Source organism: Oncorhynchus kisutch, linkage group LG3 (genome assembly GCF_002021735.2).
Source record: "Oncorhynchus kisutch isolate 150728-3 linkage group LG3, Okis_V2, whole genome shotgun sequence".
Taxonomy (NCBI): Eukaryota; Metazoa; Chordata; class Actinopteri; order Salmoniformes; family Salmonidae; genus Oncorhynchus; species Oncorhynchus kisutch.
Window position 1 is genome coordinate 59,289,725 of NC_034176.2, and position 23,407 is coordinate 59,313,131.

A 23,407-nucleotide genomic window follows, 5' to 3' on the forward strand; every position below is an offset into this window, starting at 1 on the left:
ACTTAACTCGGGCAAATTCAAACCTTCAGAACGTTGCATGCAGAAATGTAACCTGATTGGGTGATATTACCACAGACTATCCATTATGTCGACCAGATACTCAAGAGGCTACTCTAACAATGAAAATAAATGTCTTAAAAAATGGAACGCAGTCAGGATGAGGCAAGATCAGGTGAGACCATTCTAACCAATGAGAGGGAAGATACGTATCTGAAGAACAGGAACAACTCTGGTATAAAGTGTTTGTTTTTGCCGGGGTGTCACGTGTCCTACTTATATATGTACACTCGTAACAACCTAACAATTAAGAAACACATTTTCGATTAAATAAGCCTCGCGTCACAATCAAGCCATTCCATATTTTTGTAGACCAAATTCGACACTCACTTCGATCTCCAAACTAACACTCCTCACTTGGTTATGGCGAAAAAAAACACAACTTCGCCACCTGCTGGAGAATACAGATTTCGCGCTCAGTTATCCCTCTAGTATCGCCTCTTCCTCACATACTATCGTTCTTCATTTTCAGCGGTCATTAATTTCTGTGCTTCTTCTAGCTAACCTTTTGAGATCATGCATCGACTTCAGCACTTGGCGAATAGATCATTGATTGCACGTGTTTTTAACCAGTCTCCAGCCCTTGTGCGGACAAAGGCTCGGGAAACCTCATGTTTAGTGCAGTCCATACGACTCAAAACACAAGGACCCGTTGAACAGTATGGACAGAAGAGATTCAGTACAGCGGAGGCAACCGTGGTTTTAAGAGAGAATGGCAAGATGCGAGAAAAGAGTCTGACCATGGACACCCTCAATCCGCAAGTGAAAGCGGTGGAGTACGCTGTGAGAGGACCCATTGTCACCAAGGCTGGTGACATCGAGAGAGGCTTGCAACAGGTGACAACAACATATTTGCCTATCATTCTAACTAGCGAGGGGAAAAAAACAATAGGTGAGCTTGCTACGAGCTCATGCAACCAGCATTTACTGGCAACTAGCTATTTACACCGCCGTAACGTCGGCAACCCCCCAGTAAACAAACTAGCTAAGATTAGTCATGGATATGTGTGCTCTCATGCTTTATATGATCAACTAGAATAGTGGACGACAGTTGGTTAAATGGAGGAGTAACGTTAGCTTACTAGCTAGTTTATATAGAATTATGTGTGTAGCGTCTTCCCTCAGTGCCGATACAATGTTGCATCATCCTCCTCGAGTCGCGATGCATCCATCCGCTTGTATGTGTGTGATAAGGAGCCAATCCTTGCTCAACCTTTGTGGTACCTCCTCGTGGACGTGGCAGTGGCAGTGATGAGCATTGACTGGGGACCACTAAACAATCTACCGTCCGGGATTTTTCTTTGTTTGATTTTGGAAACGGTCCTCTGCAAACCGGAATGTTGAATACAATTATATTTGAAGTTACTCTATCGGTTATCTGCGTAGTTGGTCCTTTTGCAGGTAGGACTTAGACTACCGACAGGAAAGTCTTAGCACAACTTTTCAAAGCACTGGTAGTCCGTTCAGATAACTATCACCTGAAGCATGCACACATTATGTAAATACTTGCATGCATACTTGCCAAACATGTACAGTGCTCATGTTTACATGGTTTTGTGCCTGCTTCAAGTGATATAATTGTGAACACAACTCTGTGCTTTGAAAATTTGGTCTAAGAATACTTTCATATGGCTCAAATTCCAACCTGCAAAAGGACCAACGACGCAGACAACCAGTAGAGTAAACTCATTTTATTATATTCAACATTTCGGCTTAAATAGGACCTGAGAGGTTCCATTTCCAGAATCATACACTCTGGGAAAAAAATGCTCTGACAAATGCCTTGAGGCCGATACGTAAAAGCTTAATAAAGAACAGTGATCGTGGCTTCTATTTTCTTTCATGTTATTCAATTGTTACCATGCACCTGCAACAGAGATAGTTCAACTGTGCAAGTACCTTTTTGGATTCAGAATCAAACACAGAAAAATGCCAGAAGGCGCAATCTGATTACCAGGCAATGACGAACTTTGCTAGTGAAAGCTCAACCAAAGTTACTAGTAACTAACCTTTAGCTCAACGGTTTTTCATGTACACGTTGTGCTGTTTACGGAATCCTTTACATTAATATCAGGCAAGGACCACTTGTGATCCAGACTGTTGTGTGGGGTTGTTTAGGCTAGTTTACTTTAATGATGACTATGAGCTACAACACAGAGATCCTTTTATTTACATGTAATTATATGACCTACAAGATCAGTGAACTGGAATTCATTCATTCAGACTGATGCTGTGACTGACCTATAGCCCACACTCCAGTTGAATGAAAGCCAGTCTTCAAAGTCTACTCCCACTACTCAAAATCTACTCCCACTACTCTTCTTTCACTTGAGTCTTACACTCGCTTGTTTCTCTGTCATGTTGTATAAGTTGATTGATGTGTGCCTTGGGCAAAGGTAGTTCAACTAATAATAGCCCTGAAACAGGTGCCTTCCTAGGGGCTGGTAGGAGCACATGATCCGTGTACCACCCTGACATATACAAGACCACACTAGGGTGGGTCGCTTTGTTATGTCCCCTGCATACTCTTGTCAAAATATGATTTAGATACTGGGCCACCACAGGGGCATTAAAATGAAATTGTAGGACTACAGCACTTAGGTTAGGCTAATACATCATGTAAAGGATGGTGTCAATTAGAGGTCGACCAATTATGATTTTTCAACAAAAAAGCCGATATCGAATAATCGGCCAATTTTTATTTATTTATTTATAATAATGACAATTACAACAATACTGAATGAACACTTATTTTAACTTAATATTATACATCAATAAAATCAATTTAGCCTCAAGTAAATAATGAAACATGTTCAATTTGGTTTAAATAATGCAAGAACAAAGTGTTGGAGAAGAAAGTAAAGTGCAATATGTGCTATGTAAGAAAGCTAACGTTTCAGTTCCTTGCTCAGAACATATGAAAGCTGGTGGTTCCTTTTAACATGAGTCTTCAATATTCCCAGGCAAGAAGTTTTAGGTTGTAGTTATTATAGGAATTATAGGACTATTTCACTCTATACCATTTGTATTTCATTAACCTTTGACTATTGGATGTTCTTATAGGCACTTTAGTATTGCCAGTGTAACAGTATAGCTTCCGTCCCTCTCCTCGCTCCTCCCTGGGCTCGAACCAGGAACACAACGACAACAGCCACCCTCGAAGCAGAGTTACCCATGCAGAGCAAGGGAAACAACCACTGCAAGGCTCAGAGCGAGTGACGTTTGAAACGCTATTAGCGCGCGCTAACTAGCTAGCCATTTCACTTCGGTTACACGAGCCTAATTTCGGGAGTTGATAGGCTTGAAGTCATAAACAGCGCAATGCTTGACGCACAACCAAGAGCTGCTGGCAAAACGCACAAAAGTGCTGTTTGAATGAATGTTTATGCGCCTGCTTCTGCCTACCACCGCTCAGTCAGATACTTAGATGCTTGTATGCTCAGTCAGATTATATGCAACGCAGGACACGCTAGATAATATCTAGTAATATCATCAACCATGTGTAGTTAACTAGTGATTATGATTGATTGTTTTTTATAAGATAAGTTTAATGCTAGCTAGCAACTTACCTTGGTTTACTGCATTCGCCTAACAGGCAGTCTCCTTGTGGAGTGCAACGAGAGAGAGGCAGGTCGTTATTGCATTGGACTAGTTAACTATAAGGTTGCAAGATTGGGTCCCCCGAGCTGACAAGGTGAAAATCTGTCGTTCTGCCCCTGAACGAGGTAGTTAACCCACCGTTCCTAGGCCGTCATTGAAAATAAGAATGTGTTCTTAACTGACTTGCCTAGTTAAATAAAGGTATATAAAAATAAAAAAAACGTCAAATCGGCGCCCAAAAATACCGATTTCCGATTGTTATGAAAACTAATTAATCGGCCACTCCGATTAATCGGTCGACCTCTAGTGTCAATCAATGATATACCCCCAAGTATGCATAATCATGCAATGTATTTGCTCTTAGACCACAACCTTGACAGGAGTAATTATTTAACCCGTCACTTGCTGTGACAACTCATCTAATATACTTTTCTGTCTTGTAGGCCTAAATCTGCCTCAACAGTTACGCTGATAGAAAGAGTAGCCTACTTAGATCAGCACTACACTGAACAAAATATAAACACAACGTTTAAAGTGCTGGTCCCATGTTTCATGAGCTGAAATAATGAAACCAGAAATGTTCCATTTGCACAAAAAGCTTATTTCTCTCAAACCGTGTGCACAAATTTGTTTAAATCCCTGTTAGTGAGCATTTCATCCGTCGTCAAGATAATCCATCCACCTGACAAGAAGCTGATTAAACAGCATGATCATTACACAGCTGCACCTTGTGATGGGGACAATAAAAGGCCATTCTAAAATGCAGTTTTGTCACACAACACAATGCCACAGAAGTCTCAAGATGAGGGAGCATGCATTTGGCATGCAGACTGCAGGAATGGCCATCAGAGCTGTTGCCAGAGAATTTAATAAGCCGCCTCCAACGTCATTTTAGAGAATTTGTCAGTACGTCAAACCGGCCTCACAACCGCATACCACGTGTAACCATGCCAGCCCAGGACCTCCACATCCGGCTTCTTCACCTGTGGGATTGTCTGAGACCAGACATCAGTCTAATTGGCTGGGCCTGGCTCCCCGGTGCGTCGTCCTGGCTCCCAAGTAGGTGGGCCTATGCCCACCCATGGCTGCGTCCATGCCCAGTCATGTGAAATCCATAGATTAAGGCTGATTTCCTTATATGAACTGTAACTAAGCAAAATCTTAGAAATTGTTGCATTTTATATTTTTGATCAGTATAGTTCTTCATATGTATTTGTATTGAACTATTTATTTATTTATTCATATGTGCAGAGGTATTTACAAAATTCTAATTTTCTCTCAACGTGAATCTTAATTGTACTTTTTTTCTCTCCAGGGTCAGAAACACCCCTTCACTGAGGTCATCAAAGCCAACATTGGAGATTCACATGCCATGGGGCAGAAGCCAATCACCTTTCTCCGTCAGGTGAGGGGCAGGGATTGGTCAGGAAAAGTGTTGTCTTGCAAAGTCATATTTACATCACCTGTCGTACCACCATAACCACCACAAGGTCAAATAAACTTCTAATTCCATTATCACCCTCTAACTACATATTCATCGCCAGACCCACTGGCTCCAGGTCATCTACAAGTCCATGCTAGGTAAAGCTCCGCCTTATCTCAGTTCACTGGTCACGATGGCAACACCCACCAGTAGCACGCGCTCCAGCAGGTGTATCTCACTGATCATCCCTAAAGCCAACACCTCATTTGGCCGCCTTTCGTTCCAGTTCTCTGCTGCCTGTGACTGCAACGAATTGCAAAAATCGCTGAAGTTGGAGACTTTTATCTCCCTCACAAACTTCAAACATCTGCTATCTGAGCAGCTAACCGATCGCTGCAGCTGTACATAGTCTATTGGTAAATAGCACACCCATTTTTACCTACCTCATCCCCATACTGTTTTTATATATTTACTTTTCTGCTCTTTTGCACACCAATATCTCTACCTGTACATGACCATCTGATCATTTATCACTCCAGTGTTAATCCGCAAAATTGTAATTATTCGCCTACCTCCTCATGCCTTTTGCACACAATGTATATAGACTCTCTTTTTTTTCTACTGTGTTATTGACTTGTTAATTGTTTACTCCATGTGTAACTCTGTGTTGTCTGTTCACACTGCTATGCTTTATCTGGGCCAGGTCGCAGTTGCAAATGAGAACTTGTTCTCAACTAGCCTACCTGGTTAAATAAAGGTGATATAAAAAAATACAAAAACTGGACTGTTGATTCAGTGATCTTGCTAAGGAAATATTCTGTCAGGACGGCTATCTGTTTATTCCGAGTTACTAAATCAGTCATCCTTGGCTGGGCATCAGTTTGGCTGATGAGGGTGCACATCTACTGTTTTGTTTAGGCTACTATTTGCACTGAAACATTTAGAGGAACGTCCTCGGCTCATGGAGAGGTTGGAAATGGGATCAGATTCATTACTACTTAATAATACAGTCATTTCTTAACAGCAGCACAAAATGTGTTACCTATCTCTATCTGGTGTTCTAGAAGAAAAGCATCTAAAAAAACATTAGGCATATTCTTACTCGACTTACTGTTGGATTCCACCCAGCAAATTTGTGTTGGATAGGCTATCGGTATGAGCACAGAGTATGTATGGTCTCTTCTAGTGAAAGTACACATTCTAGAGAAAGGGCTACACTATGTCCAGTCTTGTGCTCCACATTGTTATAGCAATCGACTAGGGCTGGGCTATATTGAATTATTTATAATTTATGTATGATCTTCCAAATGCCTATATCTCAAGAATCAAGTTTATATATATTTTTTTAAATGAGAGTTTGTCTGCTTATTCTCACGGTCTTTTTGGTGTCGTCTCATTTGCTCCTTCTTTGCTGTGTGCAATGACTTGTAAGCTGTGCACCTTCCAATATACACAAACACACCAAGCCCCCCCCTCCCTCTCCGCCACTCACGTCAACAAAGATGAGAGATCACTTCTTCCTCTCTGACAAGCGGATTCAACTCGCTATTTGAGGTTTGGTTCAACAGGATTGGTCAAATCAATTTTTATTTGTCACATCTGCCGAATACAACAGGATTGAACCTTACTGTGAAATTCTTACTTAGGAGCCGTTTCCCAACAATGTAGAGTTTTTATTTTTATTTTTTAAATTTTAAGTTAAGGAAACTGAAGGAAAAATGGACACCGAAACGCATTGAGACATTATTTTACTGTAATAGAGAAGTTAACCTTTCTAACGATAACCTGTCTCAACTCTTCAAATTGTGCGCAGAGCAGACCCTACTAAAACAAGAGTATCACTGAACATTGATTCTGGAAAATGTATGCTCAATTTGTTGCGCGCGACATTGCAGTACCATGTACCACTATAATTATTTTAGCCAAAGACTGTTATACTAGCTGTCTAGTATGTGTTTTTATAACTGTGCAATCAGCATAAAACACTAATTATATATGGAATTGGCAACTCATTCTCATTCTGAGAATTCAAAACAGTTGAAGACAGACAGAATGGTGTGTTCATAACGCTTCAACTGTTCTACCTTGTTAGCAAGCAAATAGATCAAAGTTGGCTAAACTTGAAATGTAAAGATTGAGAAACACGATTCTCTGGTCTGATGAAACCAAGATTGAACTCTTTGGCCTGAATGCCAAGTGTCACGTCTGGAGGAAACCTGGCACCATCCCTACGGTGAAGCATAGTGGTGGCAGCGTCATGCTGTGGGGATGTTTTTCAGCGGCAGGGACTGGGAAACTAGTCAGAATCAAGGGAAAGATGGAGCAAAATACAGAGAGATCCTTGATGAAAACCTGCTCCAGTGCACTCAGGACCTTAGACTGGGGCGAAGGTTCACCTTCCAACAGGACAACGACCCTAAGCACACAGCCAAGACAACGCCAGAGTGGCTTCGGGACAAGTCTCTGAATGTCCTTGAGGGCCCCAGCCAGAACCAGAACTTTAACCTGATCCAACATCTCCGGAGAGACCTGAAAATAGCTGTGCAGCGACGCTCCCCATCCAACATGACAAATCCTGAGAGGATCTGCAGAGAATAATGGAAGAAACTCCCGGAATACAGGTGTCGAGGGTGTGATCGCTGCCAAAGGTGCTTCAACAAAGTATTGAGTAAAGTGTCTGAATACTTATGTAAATGTGATATTTCAGTTTTTTATTTGTAATACATTTGCTGTTTTTGCTTTTCCATTATGGGGTATTGTGGGTACATTGATTGGGGGGGGGGGGGTATATCAATTTTAGAATAAAACTTACGTAACAAAATGTGGTAAAAGTCACAGGGTCTGAATACTTTCCCAAATGCATTGTGTATATATCTCGTGAATCGTCCATAAGTTTAGGCCCTATCGCCCAGGGCTACATTCGCCCTCAGGGCAGCTCACTTCAGATCTTCCATTATCATTAAAATAATAGCCCCAGTGCTTGAACTTGAACTATTCGGCTAGCTGTACCAGGAGGCCTGTTTTTTAAAATGTTATATTGTTGAAGTACCGGTATGTGAAGTCTATTTTGCCTAGTTTGTGTAGTTCTATAAAGCCTAACTCTGCACCGCCCATCTTACTTTGTCTCTAATAAACTTGCGTTGTCAGGTGGCTTGAAAGTAAATCTGTCAGTTGCCAATGACATTGTGTGCAGACCAGTGTGTCATGTGATTCAGTAGCTTGGAAGGCAGCAAGCTTTGTTGATGCCAGTCAATGCCACTGCTATGTCACTGTCCAAGGTGACTTGTGTCCCTGGCCCCACTCCCCAGTATTTCCTCCTCTGGAACCATAGAACCTGTGTGCTAATGTCATGCTGCCTATTTTACTGTGGTCAAATGTTCTGTCCTAAATCTCATCTGCAAACATACTCTACATCACCTAGCAACTACACTGCGAACAAATAAACACAGAACAGATTGTGTAAATTACTTGTGGCTAGGCTACACTTGCCTTCTATTGACGGGTTGGCCAACGTCAAGAAAATGATGCGCGCGCATGAATTGATCCGGAAGCTGTGAGTTATGATTCTGAACAGTCAGATGGCAAGAAGCTGCCATGTGGGGAATTGTAGGAGGCACGTTTCAGCAAGTTTTATCTTTCTCTTGATATCTTGTTTGGACTTATTTCATGTCGATGCTAATATGGCTGTATATATCTGTAACGATATATTTGGGACAAGTGCTCATTGTGCAAATTAATTAGTTTTTTTCAATAAACATTGGAGACTAAATATAGTTTACATGTTGTCCACAATCTAAGTCAACCCTGTCTGTTTTGCACCATAGTTGCATATGCATCGGTTTTGTTACAAAACAACCAACTTCATTGGTGAAATGGAATTTAGCTACTATCTTGTCTCATCGCTACAACTCCCGTACGGGCTCAGGAGAGACGAAGGTTGAAAGTCATGCGTCCTCCGATACACAACCAAACCAAGCCGCACAGTGCGCATCCAACCCGGAAGCCAGCCGCACCAATGTGTCAGAGGAAACACCGTGCACCTGGCAACCTTGGTTAGCGCGCACTGCGCCCAGCCGGGCCACAGGAGTCGCTGGTGCGTGATGAGACCGGCCAAACCCTAACCCGGACAACGCTAGGCCAATTGTGCATCGCCCCACGGACCTCCCGGTCGCGGCCGGTTACGACAAAGCCTGGGCGCGAACACAGAGATGGCACAGCTGGCGCTGCAGTATAGCGCCCTTAACCACTGCGCCACCAAAATGGAGACCATTTTTAAGTGGCTTATTTTATGGCTGTCATTGTGTAAACCATGTATGTAACACCATGTATTTTCCTCCTCCTCACATACCAGTTCTTACATGCAACAAAGGCTACATACAGGAATCATAAATTCCTTTAGAACTGTCAACATGATTGTATGGAAGGATAACTTTAGTTACTTTCCTCCTGCTGGTTCACCTGGGATGCTTATGTAAAGCTATTTACATAATATGTCAAATAAATTGGCATATTCAATTGTGAAAGTGTCTGTGTGTCTTGATGGGGGTGAAGTTCACATTAACACCTCCTGTCTTTATGTTCAGGTGGTGGCTCTCTGCTCATTCCCAGAGCTGTTGGACAGCTCTAGTTTCCCGGAGGATGCCAAACAACGTGCCCGTCGCATTCTACAGGGCTGTGGGGGACAGAGCTTGGGTGTGTACTGTGTGCCTGTCTGTCTGAGTGCACTGCACTCACATTCCCGTGTTGAAATAGCCTAATAATATAGATTTAAAAGCTGACCAAGTAGGAGCTTTGGCCTCCTGTGCATGGTTGCATTCAGAATTGTCTCACTGACAAAGAACAGGATGCTAAGTTAAGCTCTAATGACGTTGTAGCCTGAAAAATGCAGAACCTTAGCATTGTTTTGGTTACAACAATATGCATTTGAAACATTCTGTCTGTGACCTACTGTTGCTGCAAGATATGCCTAATAGTTCATTTAAAACTGCATGGTACAGCGGAGCTAGAAAGTGTATGCAAGTTGAAGTTATCTAAGCTCTCATTTATTTCCTGAAACAGAACATAAAAAAACAAATCCAGAGTTTATACCATATTGTGTGTGTTTTAACTCCAGGGTCATACAGTGCCAGCCAGGGAGTGGACTGTATTCGGCAGGACATTGCTGTCTACATCGAGCAACGGGATAAGGGTGTGCCTGCCGACTGGGACAATATTTACCTCACCACCGGAGCTAGTGATGGCATCGTGGTAAGTCTTTAGTTCTTGACCCTTTCGAATAATCTTCTTACAAACAAAAGAGAGTTGGTTGGTCTTTGTTTAGTCTGAGCTGTCACTGAAATTTAATTGGATTTATTAGGTATTTTCATGTTTTTTCCCCCTCTTATAATCATTATCGTTTTCATTTGGGATGCTTTCCTACTAGTTGTTGATGTTGTGCAACGATATTCTCATCTGACCGTAGAGCATCTTGAAGATGCTGGTGTCGGGCCAGGGCCGGTCCAGGAGTGGTGTGATGATCCCCATCCCTCAGTACCCCCTGTACTCTGCAGCCATCTCTGAGATGGAGGCCGTTCAGATCAACTACTACCTGGACGAGGACAACTGCTGGGCCCTGGATATCAACGAGCTCCACAGAGCCTACCAGGCTGCCAAGGAGCACTGTCACCCCAGAGTCATCTGCATCATCAATCCAGGCAACCCTACCGGTGGGTCTTGCCAGCCAGAACAATGAGATTAGGTTACTTATGTAATGTGACTGTTCAGTGTTCAACACATCAAAGACCAGTATCACACACACCCAAGACCAGTGTCCACCACACTCGAAGTCCAGTGTCCACCACACTCAAGTCCAGTGTCCACCACACTCAAGTCCAGTGTCCACCACACTCAAGTCCAGTGTCCACCACACTCAAGTCCAGTGTCCACCACACTCAAGTCCAGTGTCCACCACATTCAAGTCCAGTGTCCACCACATTCAAGTCCAGTGTCCACCACATTCAAGTCCAGTGTCCACCACATTCAAGTCCAGTGTCCACCACATTCAAGTCCAGCGTCCACCACATTCAAGTCCAGTGTCCACCACACCCAAGACCAGTGTCCACCACACCAAAGACCAGTGTCCACCACACTAAAGACCAGTGTCCACCATATCCAAGCATGATCATCTCAAATCTATATGTTGCAAATGTTTACCATGTCCCATAAGGCTAATAAGCATGATGATTAACTTTAAGAGGCAGCTATGTTGATACTGTACCACCATTGAAACAAGCAGGCCAAGGGTCACGATGTCATGTTGTGTAAGATATTATATGTGGAACCCCCTCTACTCTTCTGTATCATGTAGGGTAGCTGATGGGTGTTGATAGCCTGCATAGGAAACGGGATCTGTCTTCACAAGTTGACGTTAGGGTAAAGGAATTGGACTCCCTTTTACAATAGCTGTAACTTAGTCTGTCTGACACCTAACTTTAAGTCTTCCTGACTTCAGAGTCTGGAAAGGCTCCATAAGGTTGTAGGCAAGATGTGTTGATAATGAAGGGGGCTGTGCTTTTTTTGTGTGTGTGATTGGTTCGCCTCTTTCTCACTCAAACACCAACATTAACAGCCACACAATCAAAGCTCAAGCCAACTTATGTGCACTAAGAACGGGCTCCTGTCCAGACCAGTGTGTCACAGTTCTCCCTCACTGTGTACCACGTGAATCGCATCCGGCAGGCTAGTAACCGTCCGTGAAGCAATACTGTGGTCCTCTGGTTTCCAGCTGCCTCCATAATGCAGTACATGCTGTCTTTGTAGTCATGGCGTCCCCTGTACAGATGGAAGGCCCATGTAGAGTTTCCCATGTTCTCATTTTCAGCACCTGTGGTGACCGCTCTCCCTCCCCTCTCCTTTCTTTCTCTCTGGCAATATCCAGGTCAAGTGCAGAGTAAGAAGTGCATCGAGGAAGTCCTCCACTTTGCCTACGAGGAGAATCTGTTTGTTATGTCCGATGAGGTAATTGTTTGCTGTTTCCAACTACCGTGGTGTATTGAACTGAATGGACCCGGACTATTTCTCTCCATTTCCAGTCCTATGAGAAGTATCAATTCTCCATTGATGTAATCCACCTGTGTGTGTCCAGGTGTATCAGGACAATGTGTACTCCCCAGACTGTCAGTTCCACTCCTTTAAGAAGGTGCTCTATGAGATGGGCCCTGAGTACTTCAACACTGTCGAGCTGGCCTCATTTCACTCCACCTCCAAAGGCTACTCAGGAGAGTGAGTATTCACATCCACGTGCCCCTCACACGGGGTCACTATTTACCCCAAAGTACCCTTAAAACACCACACGTTGTCTGTGCTCACTCTGAATTCTCTGTCTGACCCCCATAAGTAGTCACTGACGTACATTATACTCTCCTATGTATCCGTAACAGGCTGTCCAGCTCGTATAGCGCCTTAGTCTCATGTATTTGATCTACAAGAACACTATAAAATGTTAGCCTTTGTGTTAGTACGCCATGTTGTCCTGGGAAACAGGTCCATGCTGTGCTTTAGCCAACTCCTCTGATTTGCATTGTCATGCTTGTATAAATGTCAGATGGGTTGGCTAAAATCACAAGGCTACCAGGCCCCCCTCCCCCCAAAAAATTATGCCCTTGGAATGCAGACTGACTGGCTCATGGGATTATCCTTGCCATGGTTGATTTGATCTGGGATAAAGTCCAATTTGGTTCTATTGCGTGTGACTGTGAACCCAACACTCACACTCCCCTCTCCTCTGACCTCCTCCCCTACAGGTGTGGGTTTAGAGGGGGCTATATGGAGGTTCTCAACCTCGACCTGGAGGTCAAGGCCCAGCTGGTGAAGCTGCTTTCTGTTCGACTGTGTCCCCCTGTCTCTGGACAGGCTGCCATGGATGTCATCGTCAACCCTCCTCTGCCACACGAACCCTCCTATCTCCAGTTCCACAAGGTCTGTCATTCAATGTGGTGGTGGGGGGTTAATTTGTTAGTATTCAGTTTTGATTGCCATCCAAGACCGATGTCTGACCTCTGTGTTGTGTATGCGTGTTGTCTTCCAGGAGAAGAGGGCTGTGCTTGGAGCTCTGGCTGAGAAGGCCCAGATGACTGAGCAGATCCTCAACACGGTGCCTGGGATCAAATGTAACCCTGTGCAGGGAGCCATGTACGCCTTCCCACGCATCTTCATCCCCCCACGAGCTGTGGAGGAAGCCATGGTCTGTTCACCTAACACCCATCTAGAAACCTACCGCTGAAATGTGATTCCTTTCTACACCCATTAGTGAATTTGTCACTTCTCAACTCACGCATAAAACTTGCATGGTGTAGGTACTGTGCAGCTGACAACAAATTGGCATATAATTATATGCCTCCACACCCAAAACTAGAAAAACAGTTTTTTAAGTGTGTCTCTCTTCTGCAGTCCCTGGGAATATCTCCTGACATGATGTACTGTCTGAGACTGCTTGAGGAGACTGGCATCTGCCTCGTTCCAGGCAGTGGCTTCGGCCAGAGGGAAGGGACGTATCACTTCAGGTAACTGTTCAAATAGTGGAAACATTGCGTCATACATTTACAAAGACAATCATTCAGAGAAGCCTTTCAGAAAGATGTCTGTGACGACAGTGTTTTGTTTGTCCTGATTCACCAGTTGGATTTAAATCAGAATGTGACAGTAGCTAGTGACCTATAATTGTAGTCGGTAGTTTACATACACTTACGTTGGAGTCATTAAAACTTGTTTTTCAACCACTCCACAAACTTCTTGTTAACAAACTATAGTTTTGGCAAGTCGGTTAGGACTATCTATTTGTGCATGACACAAGTAATTTTTCCAACAATTGTTTACAGACGGATTATTTAACTTATAACTCACTGTATCACAATTCCAATGGGTCAGAAGTTTACATACACTAAGTTGACTGTGCCTTTAAACAGCTTGGACAATTCCAGAAAATTATGTCATGGCTTTAGAAGCTTCTGATAGACTAATTGACATCATTTGAGTCAATTGGAGGTGTGCCTGTGGATGCATATCAAGCCCTACCTTTAAACTCAGTGCCTCTTTGCTTTATATCATGGGAAAATCAAAAGAAATCAGTCAAGACCTCAGAAAAACAATTGTAGACCTCCACAAGTCTGATTAATCCTTGGGAGCAATTTCCAAACGCCTGAAGGTACAGTGCCTTGCGAAAGTATTCGGCCCCCTTGAACTTTGCGACCTTTTGCCACATTTCAGGCTTCAAACATAAAGATATAAAACTGTATTTTTTTGTGAAGAATCAACAACAAGTGGGACACAATCATGAAGTGGAACGACATTTATTGGATATTTCAAACTTTTTTAACAAATCAAAAACTGAAAAATTGGGCGTGCAAAATTATTCAGCCCCCTTAAGTTAATACTTTGTAGTGTCACCTTTTGCTGCGATTACAGCTGTAAGTCGCTTGAGGTATGTCTCTATCAGTTTTGCACATCGAGAGACTGAAATTTTTTCCCATTCCTCCTTGCAAAACAGCTCGAGCTCAGTGAGGTTGGATGGAGAGCATTTGTGAACAGCAGTTTTCAGTTCTTTCCACAGATTCTCGATTGGATTCAGGTCTGGACTTTGACTTGGCCATTCTAACACCTGGATATGTTTATTTTTGAACCATTCAATTGTAGATTTTGCTTTATGTTTTGGATCATTGTCTTGTTGGAAGACAAATCTCCATCCCAGTCTCAGGTCTTTTGCAGACTCCTTCAGGTTTTCTTCCAGAATGGTCCTGTATTTGGCTCCATCCATCTTCCCATCAATTTGAACCATCTTCCCTGTCCCTGCTGAAGAAAAGCAGGCCCAAACCATGATGCTGCCACCACCATGTTTGACAGTGGGGATGGTGTGCTCAGGGTGATGAGCTGTGTTGCTTTCACACCATCTTTAAGAAATGGCTTTCTTCTTGCCACTCTTCCATAAAGGCCAGATTTGTGCAATATACGACTGATTGTTGTCCTATGGACAGAGTCTCCCACCTCAGCTGTAGATCTCTGCAGTTCATCCAGAGTGATAATGGGCCTCTTGGCTGCATCTCTGATCAGTCTTCTCCTTGTATGAGCTGAAAGTTTAGAGGGACGGCCAGGTCTTGGTAGATTTGCAGTGGTCTGATACTCCTTCCATTTCAATATTATCGCTTGCACAGTGCTCCTTGGGATGTTTAAAGCTTGGGAAATCTTTTTGTATCCAAATCCGGCTTTAAACTTCTTCACAACAGTATCTCGGACCTGCCTGGTGTGTTCCTTCTTCTTCATGATGCTCTCTGCGCTTTTAACGGACCTCTGAGACTATCACAGTGCAGGTGCATTTATATGGAGACTTGATTACACACAGGTGGATTGTATTTATCATCATTAGTCATTTAGGTCAACATTGGATCATTCAGAGATCCTCACTGAACTTCTGGAGAGAGTTTGCTGCACTGAAAGTAAAGGGGCTGAATAATTTTGCACGCCCAATTTTTCAGTTTTTGATTTGTTAAAAAAGTTTGAAATATCCAATAAATGTTGTTCCACTTCATGATTGTGTCCCACTTGATGTTGATTCTTCACAAAAAAATACAGTTTTATATCTTGATGTTTGAAGCCTGAAATGTGGCAAAAGGTCGCAAAGTTCCAGGGGGCCGAATACTTTCACAAGGCACTGTACCACATTCATCTGTACAAACAATAGCACGCAAGTATGAACACCATGGGACCACGCAGCCATCATACCGCTCAGGAAGGAGATGCGTTCTGTCTCCTAGAGATGAATGTACTTTGGTGAGAAAAGTGCAAATCAATCCCAGAACAACAGCAAAGGACCTTGTCAAGATGCTGGAGGAAACAGGTACAAAAGTATCTATATCCTCAGTAAAACGAGTCCTATATCGACATAACCTGAAAGGCCGCTCAGCAAGGAAGAAGCCACTGCTCCAAAACCGCCATAAAAAAGCCAGACTACGGTTTTCAACTGCACATGGGGACAAAGATTGTACTTTTTGGAAAATGTCCTCTGGTCTGATGAAACAAAAATAGAACTGTTTGGCCATAATGACCATCATTATGTTTGGAGGAAAAAGCGGGAGGCTTGCAAGCTGAAGAACACCAACCCGACTGTGAAGCACGAGGGTGGCAGCATCATGTTGTGGGGGTGCTTTGCTGCAAGAGGGACTGGTGCACTTCACAAAATAGATGGCGTCATGAGGAGAGAAAATTATGTGGATATATTGAAGCAACATCTCAAGACATCAGTCAGGAAGTAAAAGCTTGGTCGCAAATAGGTCTTCCAAATGGACAATGACCCCAAGCATACTTCCAAAGTTGTAGCAAAATGGCTTAAGGACATCAAAGTCAAGGTAATGGAGTGGCCATCGCAAAGCCCTGACCTCAATCCTATAACAAAAATTGTGGGCAGAACTGGAAAAAGCATGTGCGAGCAAGGAGGCCTACAAACCTGACTCAGTTACACCCGCTCTGTTAGGAGGAATGGGCCAAAATTCACCCAACTTATTGTGGGAAGCCTGTGGAAGGCTACCCGACACGTTTGACCCAAGTTTAAAGGCAATACCCTCAATTAGTATTTTGTACCATGTAAACTTCTGACCCACTGGGAATGTGATGAAAGAAATAAAAGCTGAAAGAAATAATTCTCTCTACTATTATTCTGACATGTCACATTCTTAAAATAAAGTGGTGATCCTAACTGACCTAAGACATGGAATTGTTACTAGGATTAAATGTAAAGAAATGGTGAAATACTGAGTTTAAATATATTTGGCTAAGGTGTACGTAAACTTCCGACTTAAACTGTGCATTGACGCATTGTAACCTAATCATTACAGTGCCACGTCTACCAGGCTCAAATTGGTCAGGCACTGACATCTCGCTTGCATAAGTGAACTAAAAAGATTTAACTGAGCTGGAAATTGCAAATATTACACTAGCCGGAGAGGAGCTAACTGAATAGCTGGCCTCCTTTCATTCCAGCTCTATTTTTATATCTTACAGAAGCTGTGTTTACTTTGCAATGATCTCTTCCTCCCTGTCTGTCTTTTGCCCACTAAGTAGTCTCTCGTGGAGAGATTTACGTGTAACAACATTCGCGAGAATTTAACTTCTGGGTATCTGAGATGACCTGCCACGTTGTCTTACATATGATTTCCCCCTAGAATGACCATTCTGCCCACGACAGAGAAGCTGAAGGTGCTCCTGGAGAAGCTCCGGGATTTCCACATCAAGTTTCTGAAGGAGTACGCGTCATTGGAGGAACCAAAGAGATGAGAGCACAGAGGATGACACACAGGACGCACTGAAACAGTTCAGATAGTCCCAGTTTGAGAATGTTTAACACACAAACAAAAACAGCATTTACAGCGGTGTCGACTAACAATGTAAAGTAGAAAAAGTAACCCCTTTTTTACTCTACTAGTGTAACCTATGATTGCTTGAAGTTTTATCGATTTTAGGAACAGTACTTGTTTGAGAGACATTTGTGCCTTTGTCAGACGAGGTTAAAGTGTGGGGAGAAACTATGCCGTCTGTACAGAGATGTTGAAGGGGCAATCTGCAGTTGCTACATACATTTTAGGACTTGTAAATTAAATTGCAGTTCAATGTACAAATTGATTCTTGAAGAATACAACTTGTAAATGCTTCATAAGCATTCGTACCCCATCAGAACACAAATATAAGCTTTGTAAATGTAATCAAAATATATAGCCTTAACATGGTTAAAACTGTAATATTGATTTCATGGATGATCGGTCCTTGCATCCATTGCTCTGGCTATGAATTTGGTTACAATTCTCCAGTCCCATCCCTCAGATTTGTATTGAAACTGGCAGTGAGGATGTTTTATCGTAACTACTGCTGATTGCCCCTTTAACACTAAAGCAATGTACATTGTGATGTACGCAAAGGTGCTCCATTATAGAGGATGCACTGGGGAATTATTTTCTAGCACTCCATTTTGTTGTTTTTGTGCCCTGGAAGTTATTTACACTGTTTTGTATTTTCTACCTGTCTTGAGGCTTTTCTGTCTCCTTAGAGACATTTTGTGTTAGTGCTCTACACTGTGGGGCACCGTAAGTGCAAATATTATCTTAGAACCAGCTGTACATTTCCATGTGCCAAATGGAACTGGGGAACAGAGGTTGTTTCTGTAGGTCATGGACTCCGGACAATGAGTACTGCTACATCAGCTCTTTCTGGTCCGAAAAACAGCAGGGAGGGATTCTCCTCACCATTTATAACAACATCCTGTCTCGCCAAGTCATAAAGCTTTGAGCCTGCATAGCTCCCTGTTGGGCACATGTTTACCCATATAGTACCTGTCTAGCATGACACTGATCTGAGGTGTCAGATGCACTTGGAGAGTTTTTTTTTTCAAGGGGGGTGTGTGTGTGTGTGTGTGTGTGTGTCCCGTACTCTCTGCCTAGTTGCAGTATTATGTGCTTGTTATGGAAAGAAATGCAGTTGTTTGTGTGCTACTTTGAAATGAGCTTAAAGGTCAAACCAAGGGAAATGTAGGTTCTGATAATACTGTATATCGACATGTGCCCTTATTAGGCTATTTACTGCATAGATAGTTTACACTTTTTTAGTGACAGTGGCTTTATGTCTTTCATTCACATTTGTATCACACCCTAGAACGAGAAAGGGAGTACGGTGACATCTCAGACGATGGAGATGGTGGGTTGAATGCACTTCAGTGTTTTTGTTTGTAAAATGTTTTTGGGATCCTTCTGCCTGTGTCTCTTTCTGCACACTGCAAGCGGGAGGAAATGTCATTGTAAAGTGAAACACAGCATTTACACAGCATTTACAGTGAAACACTTTACAATTTCCTTTTTTAGGTTGGAGATGAGCATAGTGACCCACAAAAGGCAGTCTTAAAGCTTCAGTCCAATGAATTCAGCAAGCCGATGAACTGTGGTTCTCTGATACCGTATCATCTCATCTCTATTTTTGTATGCAGTTTAATGCTGAATGAAGTGTTGAAGCATTAATGTAACCTCGGGAGCCATTCAATGTATGAAACTCTTGACTGACCTCAACATGAATTGTTTTTAAACATTTGACTGCAATGGGGTGCCTTCAATGGCAATGAGCTGTAATTTACATTGAGTGACTTTTGAGAATGTCAACAAATTAATATATTTTTATTAATACTATGACATTTTTAAAAAATGCACATTTTCTGCTAAATTTTTCATTTGTGTGCCTGCTTTCTTTTCAACATTCTTTCTTCATGAGCTGAAAGTTAACTGGAAAAGGTTTTGGGTTCAACATCGATGTGCTTATAAATATCAAGTTTCTAACTGAAATAAGACTTAACCCTAGTTTTATCTTGTCATGTTTAAGTTTTGGATATTAATTAAAAAAATGTTTTTCCAGATTTGGATTTCTTATTTTGTTATTTCTGTTGTGTTTTGTACAATAAATACTTTTGAGATCCATTTTGAGAGATGATTCAAATCTTTTTTTTGTCTCAAACTAAGGCTGCATTTACACAGGCAGCTCAATACGGATATTTGTTTAATTGACACAAACAACTGGATTTGTTATCCCTTTCATGCCCTGCCTCCAGTCCACTTACTGATATCTGAACGAGAGCCACATCGAAATTGCAACAAGCGGTTCTGTGAAAATTGAATTTAATCAGAAGCCACTGCCAGATTTCTGGATTGGGCTGCGCCCAGCGTATACTGCCTTTGGCAAATCGTGCTGTTAAGACACTCTGAAAAAGATCTGATGTGATTGGTCAAAATACCAATTAGTGGGGGAAAAAAAGATCAGAATTGGGCTGCCTGTGTAAACGCATAAATGGTCTCTAAAGAAATATCCACAGATTCAGTTTCATGCAATATGAACTGAATTGAATGATTGTACTTGGGGAAACTACTGAATCTAATATTTAGCCATTTAACCAAACATCAGAAACTACAATGACACAGTTCAACAATAAACGGTCTATCCTCTAATACAGGAGGACAATTTGCTCTCCACCAGTCATTGAATAACTGCATATCACACTTCCACCTGAGTGCTGAACTGTTCATACATCTTAAACTTGGCCGTCTTTTAAAGTAATATTAGATTGACTCACACGTCAAGGGTGCAGTTTTCTCCTAGCCCAGCACTAATGGTTAGTGACTTGAGTTATTAGTGGTGGATTCTAGGGTAAATTTGAGGTCAATTGACTGGTCAGGAACACCTGGTGTCCGTCCTGAAGGTTATAAATCAGCGTTCAGGAGGTGTGGCGGCAGGGGAAGAAGGCACACGGTTGAAACCATGGCACCAAGAAGGAGAAGGAGAAGGAGAAGGAGAAGGAGAAGGAGAAGGAGAAGGAGAAGGAGAAGGAGAAGGAGAAGGAGAAGGAGAAGGAGAAGGAGAAGGAGAAGGAGAAGGAGAAGGAATCAGACAGAAGGAATCAGACAGAAGGAATCAGACAGAAGGAATCAGACAGAAGGAATCAGACAGAAGGACACAGACAGAAGGACACGCAGATGGTCAAATTAGCAAGGAGATACGCCAAAAGCAAGGGACGCTTTTTATTCAACAGTTCGAGAAAGGTTGTTCATTTTAAGTAGGCCCATCTCTACCGTCAGTTTTCCATGTTCCTCAAATTAACTGAATTCACAATGTTCTCCCTTTACAGCACAAGAACGTATAAACGAGATGGAGGAAAAATTGGAGCAGACTCTTGCAACAGTAGATCGAGTTTTCAAAGTGGAATTGATGAAAATGCCACCTGCGCTTCAAAAAACCGTGGTGATAGATTTAATAAATGGTGTGGTTTTCAAATGTATTTTAAATGTTATTTGGAATGCATGCATGTTGACTTTATTTAGGTTGTTTGCCACTTTTCTTTCCTAGCGGATGGCAATTCGGGAGATGAAGTCACCATCGCCATAAAGGTAGGACTAAACATTGATTATCAGACAGGCTGTAAATGGATGCCTCCCTGTGGCATACTACAGAAATGTCAGAACATAACGTTTTTTTACAGACCGAATCACCCGAGATTCACCAGCCTCTCACAAGGAAGGTCAGTAAAGGTAATGGTTTATTTCCTCCATTAGTTAACTTAAATGCGCGAACTTGCCATTAACGATACACTTCGTATTTCTGTAGTCAAAATAAGTGAAGGTGCATCAGCTCATAAAAGGAAGACTACAACAGAACCATCAAAGGTAGCTAGCAATTCAATTTAAAGGGCTTTAATATCATGGGAAACGTATTGTAATGAAATAGCAGGGAGCAGGTCTCGAACCCTCGACCTTCTAGGACGAAGTCCAGCGCGCAATCGACTGCCTCAGAATAAACTGTTAAATAAACAAGCAAAAATGAACAGTAGCATTACTCACAATTTTCAAATGAATACATTTCAAATGTCATATGGCTATGTACAGTGTTATAACGATGCAATAGTCTACCACGGTGTACTATCTGGTCAGGTTCAAATAGCATTCCAGTTTGCTCTTTTGTTTTGGTAGTCTTTCCAATATGTCAAGTAATCTTTTTTTGGTTTTCTTATGATTTGGTTGGGTCTAATCGTGTGGCTGTCCTGAGGCTCTTTGGGGTCTGTTTATGACCAAAGCCCATGGACCAGCTTGCTTAAGGGACTCTTTAGGTTAATCTCGCTGTAGGTGATGGCTGTATGTAAGGTTTGTGAATTGCTTATTTTAAGGCAGTTATAAAATGTAATGGGTATTGGCCTAATTCTGCTCTGCCTGCATTTTTTTGTTGTACACATGTTTTTGCAGAGTCTCAAATTGGTGTTTGTCCTATTTGTTGGTTGGTGAGTGGATCCCAGACCTTACAACCATAAAGGGCAATAGGTTCTATAACTGATTCAAGTATTTTTTTGTAATTGGGATGTTGACTTGTATGTTCCTTTTGATGGTATAGAAGGCCCTTGCTTCCTTGTGTCAGATCTTTCACAGCATTGTGGAAGTTAGCTGTGGTGCTGATGTTTAGGCTGAGGTAGGTATAGTTTAGATCCCACTTTATTTGCATGGCATTAGGCCAATGTGTGATTGGGAACAGAGCAGGCATTTCCCCTTAAATATATACAATTTAATACAATTACTTTCTTCTAAAGGTTTCCAAGAAAGCCAGATCACTTGCCAATGGCTCAAGCACTGGAAGCCTACGGTATATCTCCCTATATATTATCAGTCCTGGCGAGCAACCGGCTGGTTGCTAGTTTTGTTCCAGTCCACCACTTATTAAACACCCTATTGAACTAATTCAGTAGCGTTAGCTGAAACGCCCTCTTCTGGTTGATTCTGCTCATTTGCTCTTGCAGGAGTGCCACATCCACAAGTACAAAAATAACCAAAACTCGCATTGCCAAAATCAGTGATCAATCTCCACTGACTGGGACGAAACACAGGTTTGTCTTCACATATCACAATCCCTTATGAAAAAAAAGATTGCAGTCAGAGTGCAGTTATTCTGCAATTACTAGGTCCAAAATACTATTAGTCAACTGCACTGTCACTAGTTTCAAAACTGCTATATTTTAAGGGATGTCTGAGTTCATCAAATTAATTCTGTCCTAAATTCTCCTTGGTTTCTAGATCTGTTTTGCGGTCAGCCAGTGATGACCACCTGTATTGCTCCCTGTCTGGATTGTCTCCACATGTAATGATCTCTACATCCCATGGAGAGGTAACTTTTCATATTGAGGTTGTTGGGCTTTAAGTTATTTCAAGCAGTCTAAACTAGTCCCATTTTCTCCCAAGACTTTGTGCCTCTCTGATGATACTGTTGAAGATGTTGACATCGGGTTACTGGATGATATGGCTGTTCTCCAGATGCAGAAGTTGATGGTAAAATATATTCTTGTCAATTTCTCATATCATATTGATATCCCCTACAATTCTGAAATTTCTCATTTAGAAACTGATGGACTATCTTTTCAACAAAGTCAAAGTGACTCAGCCTATGAATTAGTCTGCAATGATACCAAGACGTCTAACATTGAGCCACTAATGCCACCTATGCATGTTTTACTTTCAAATTAAAATTTGATTCAATAAATAGTTCTGTATTTGTATATTTATGTTCACTGGCTGGTGAGGAATATATAGCCCCACGAAGTCGGTGGTTGTGAGCATCCTATTGAATATTTTTGTATTGACAACTGTCAAACTGTTAAGCAAGTGTGCCCTGTTTAGCAAAAGTGTTAGTTGATTGATAAGTTTCTGACTGGCTTTATTAATGTCTACAGTATTATGCGGGGTTTCCCCTCAGGTTATTGATGTGTCATTGCAACATTAAAGGTCCTCAATGACGTCA

At 42.1% G+C, this 23,407-nt stretch overlaps 1 protein-coding gene and 1 long non-coding RNA gene across 3 annotated transcripts; both read left to right on the top strand.

The window, feature by feature from the left end:
* Positions 1-303: 303 nt before the first annotated feature.
* LOC109886229 (alanine aminotransferase 2) lies at positions 304-19,563 on the top strand. Its single transcript, XM_020477962.2, has 11 exons — positions 304-894; positions 4,973-5,062; positions 9,664-9,772; positions 10,194-10,327; positions 10,542-10,785; positions 11,997-12,076; positions 12,204-12,340; positions 12,862-13,036; positions 13,146-13,301; positions 13,508-13,620; positions 17,269-19,563. Exons 1-11 carry the CDS (start codon positions 574-576, stop codon positions 17,378-17,380), a joined length of 1,671 nt encoding a protein of 556 aa, XP_020333551.2. The 5' UTR covers positions 304-573; the 3' UTR covers positions 17,381-19,563.
* Positions 19,564-20,297: 734 nt separating this feature from the next.
* On the top strand, positions 20,298-23,407 carry LOC109872801 (uncharacterized). Of its 2 annotated transcripts, XR_004206223.1 has the most exons (8): positions 20,298-20,673; positions 20,760-20,872; positions 20,978-21,018; positions 21,111-22,258; positions 22,413-22,499; positions 22,687-22,777; positions 22,852-22,938; positions 23,009-23,407. It is a non-coding gene; the product is annotated as an uncharacterized LOC109872801 (long non-coding RNA). The 2 variants fall into 2 exon arrangements; XR_004206222.1 differs by having other exon boundaries at positions 21,111-22,499.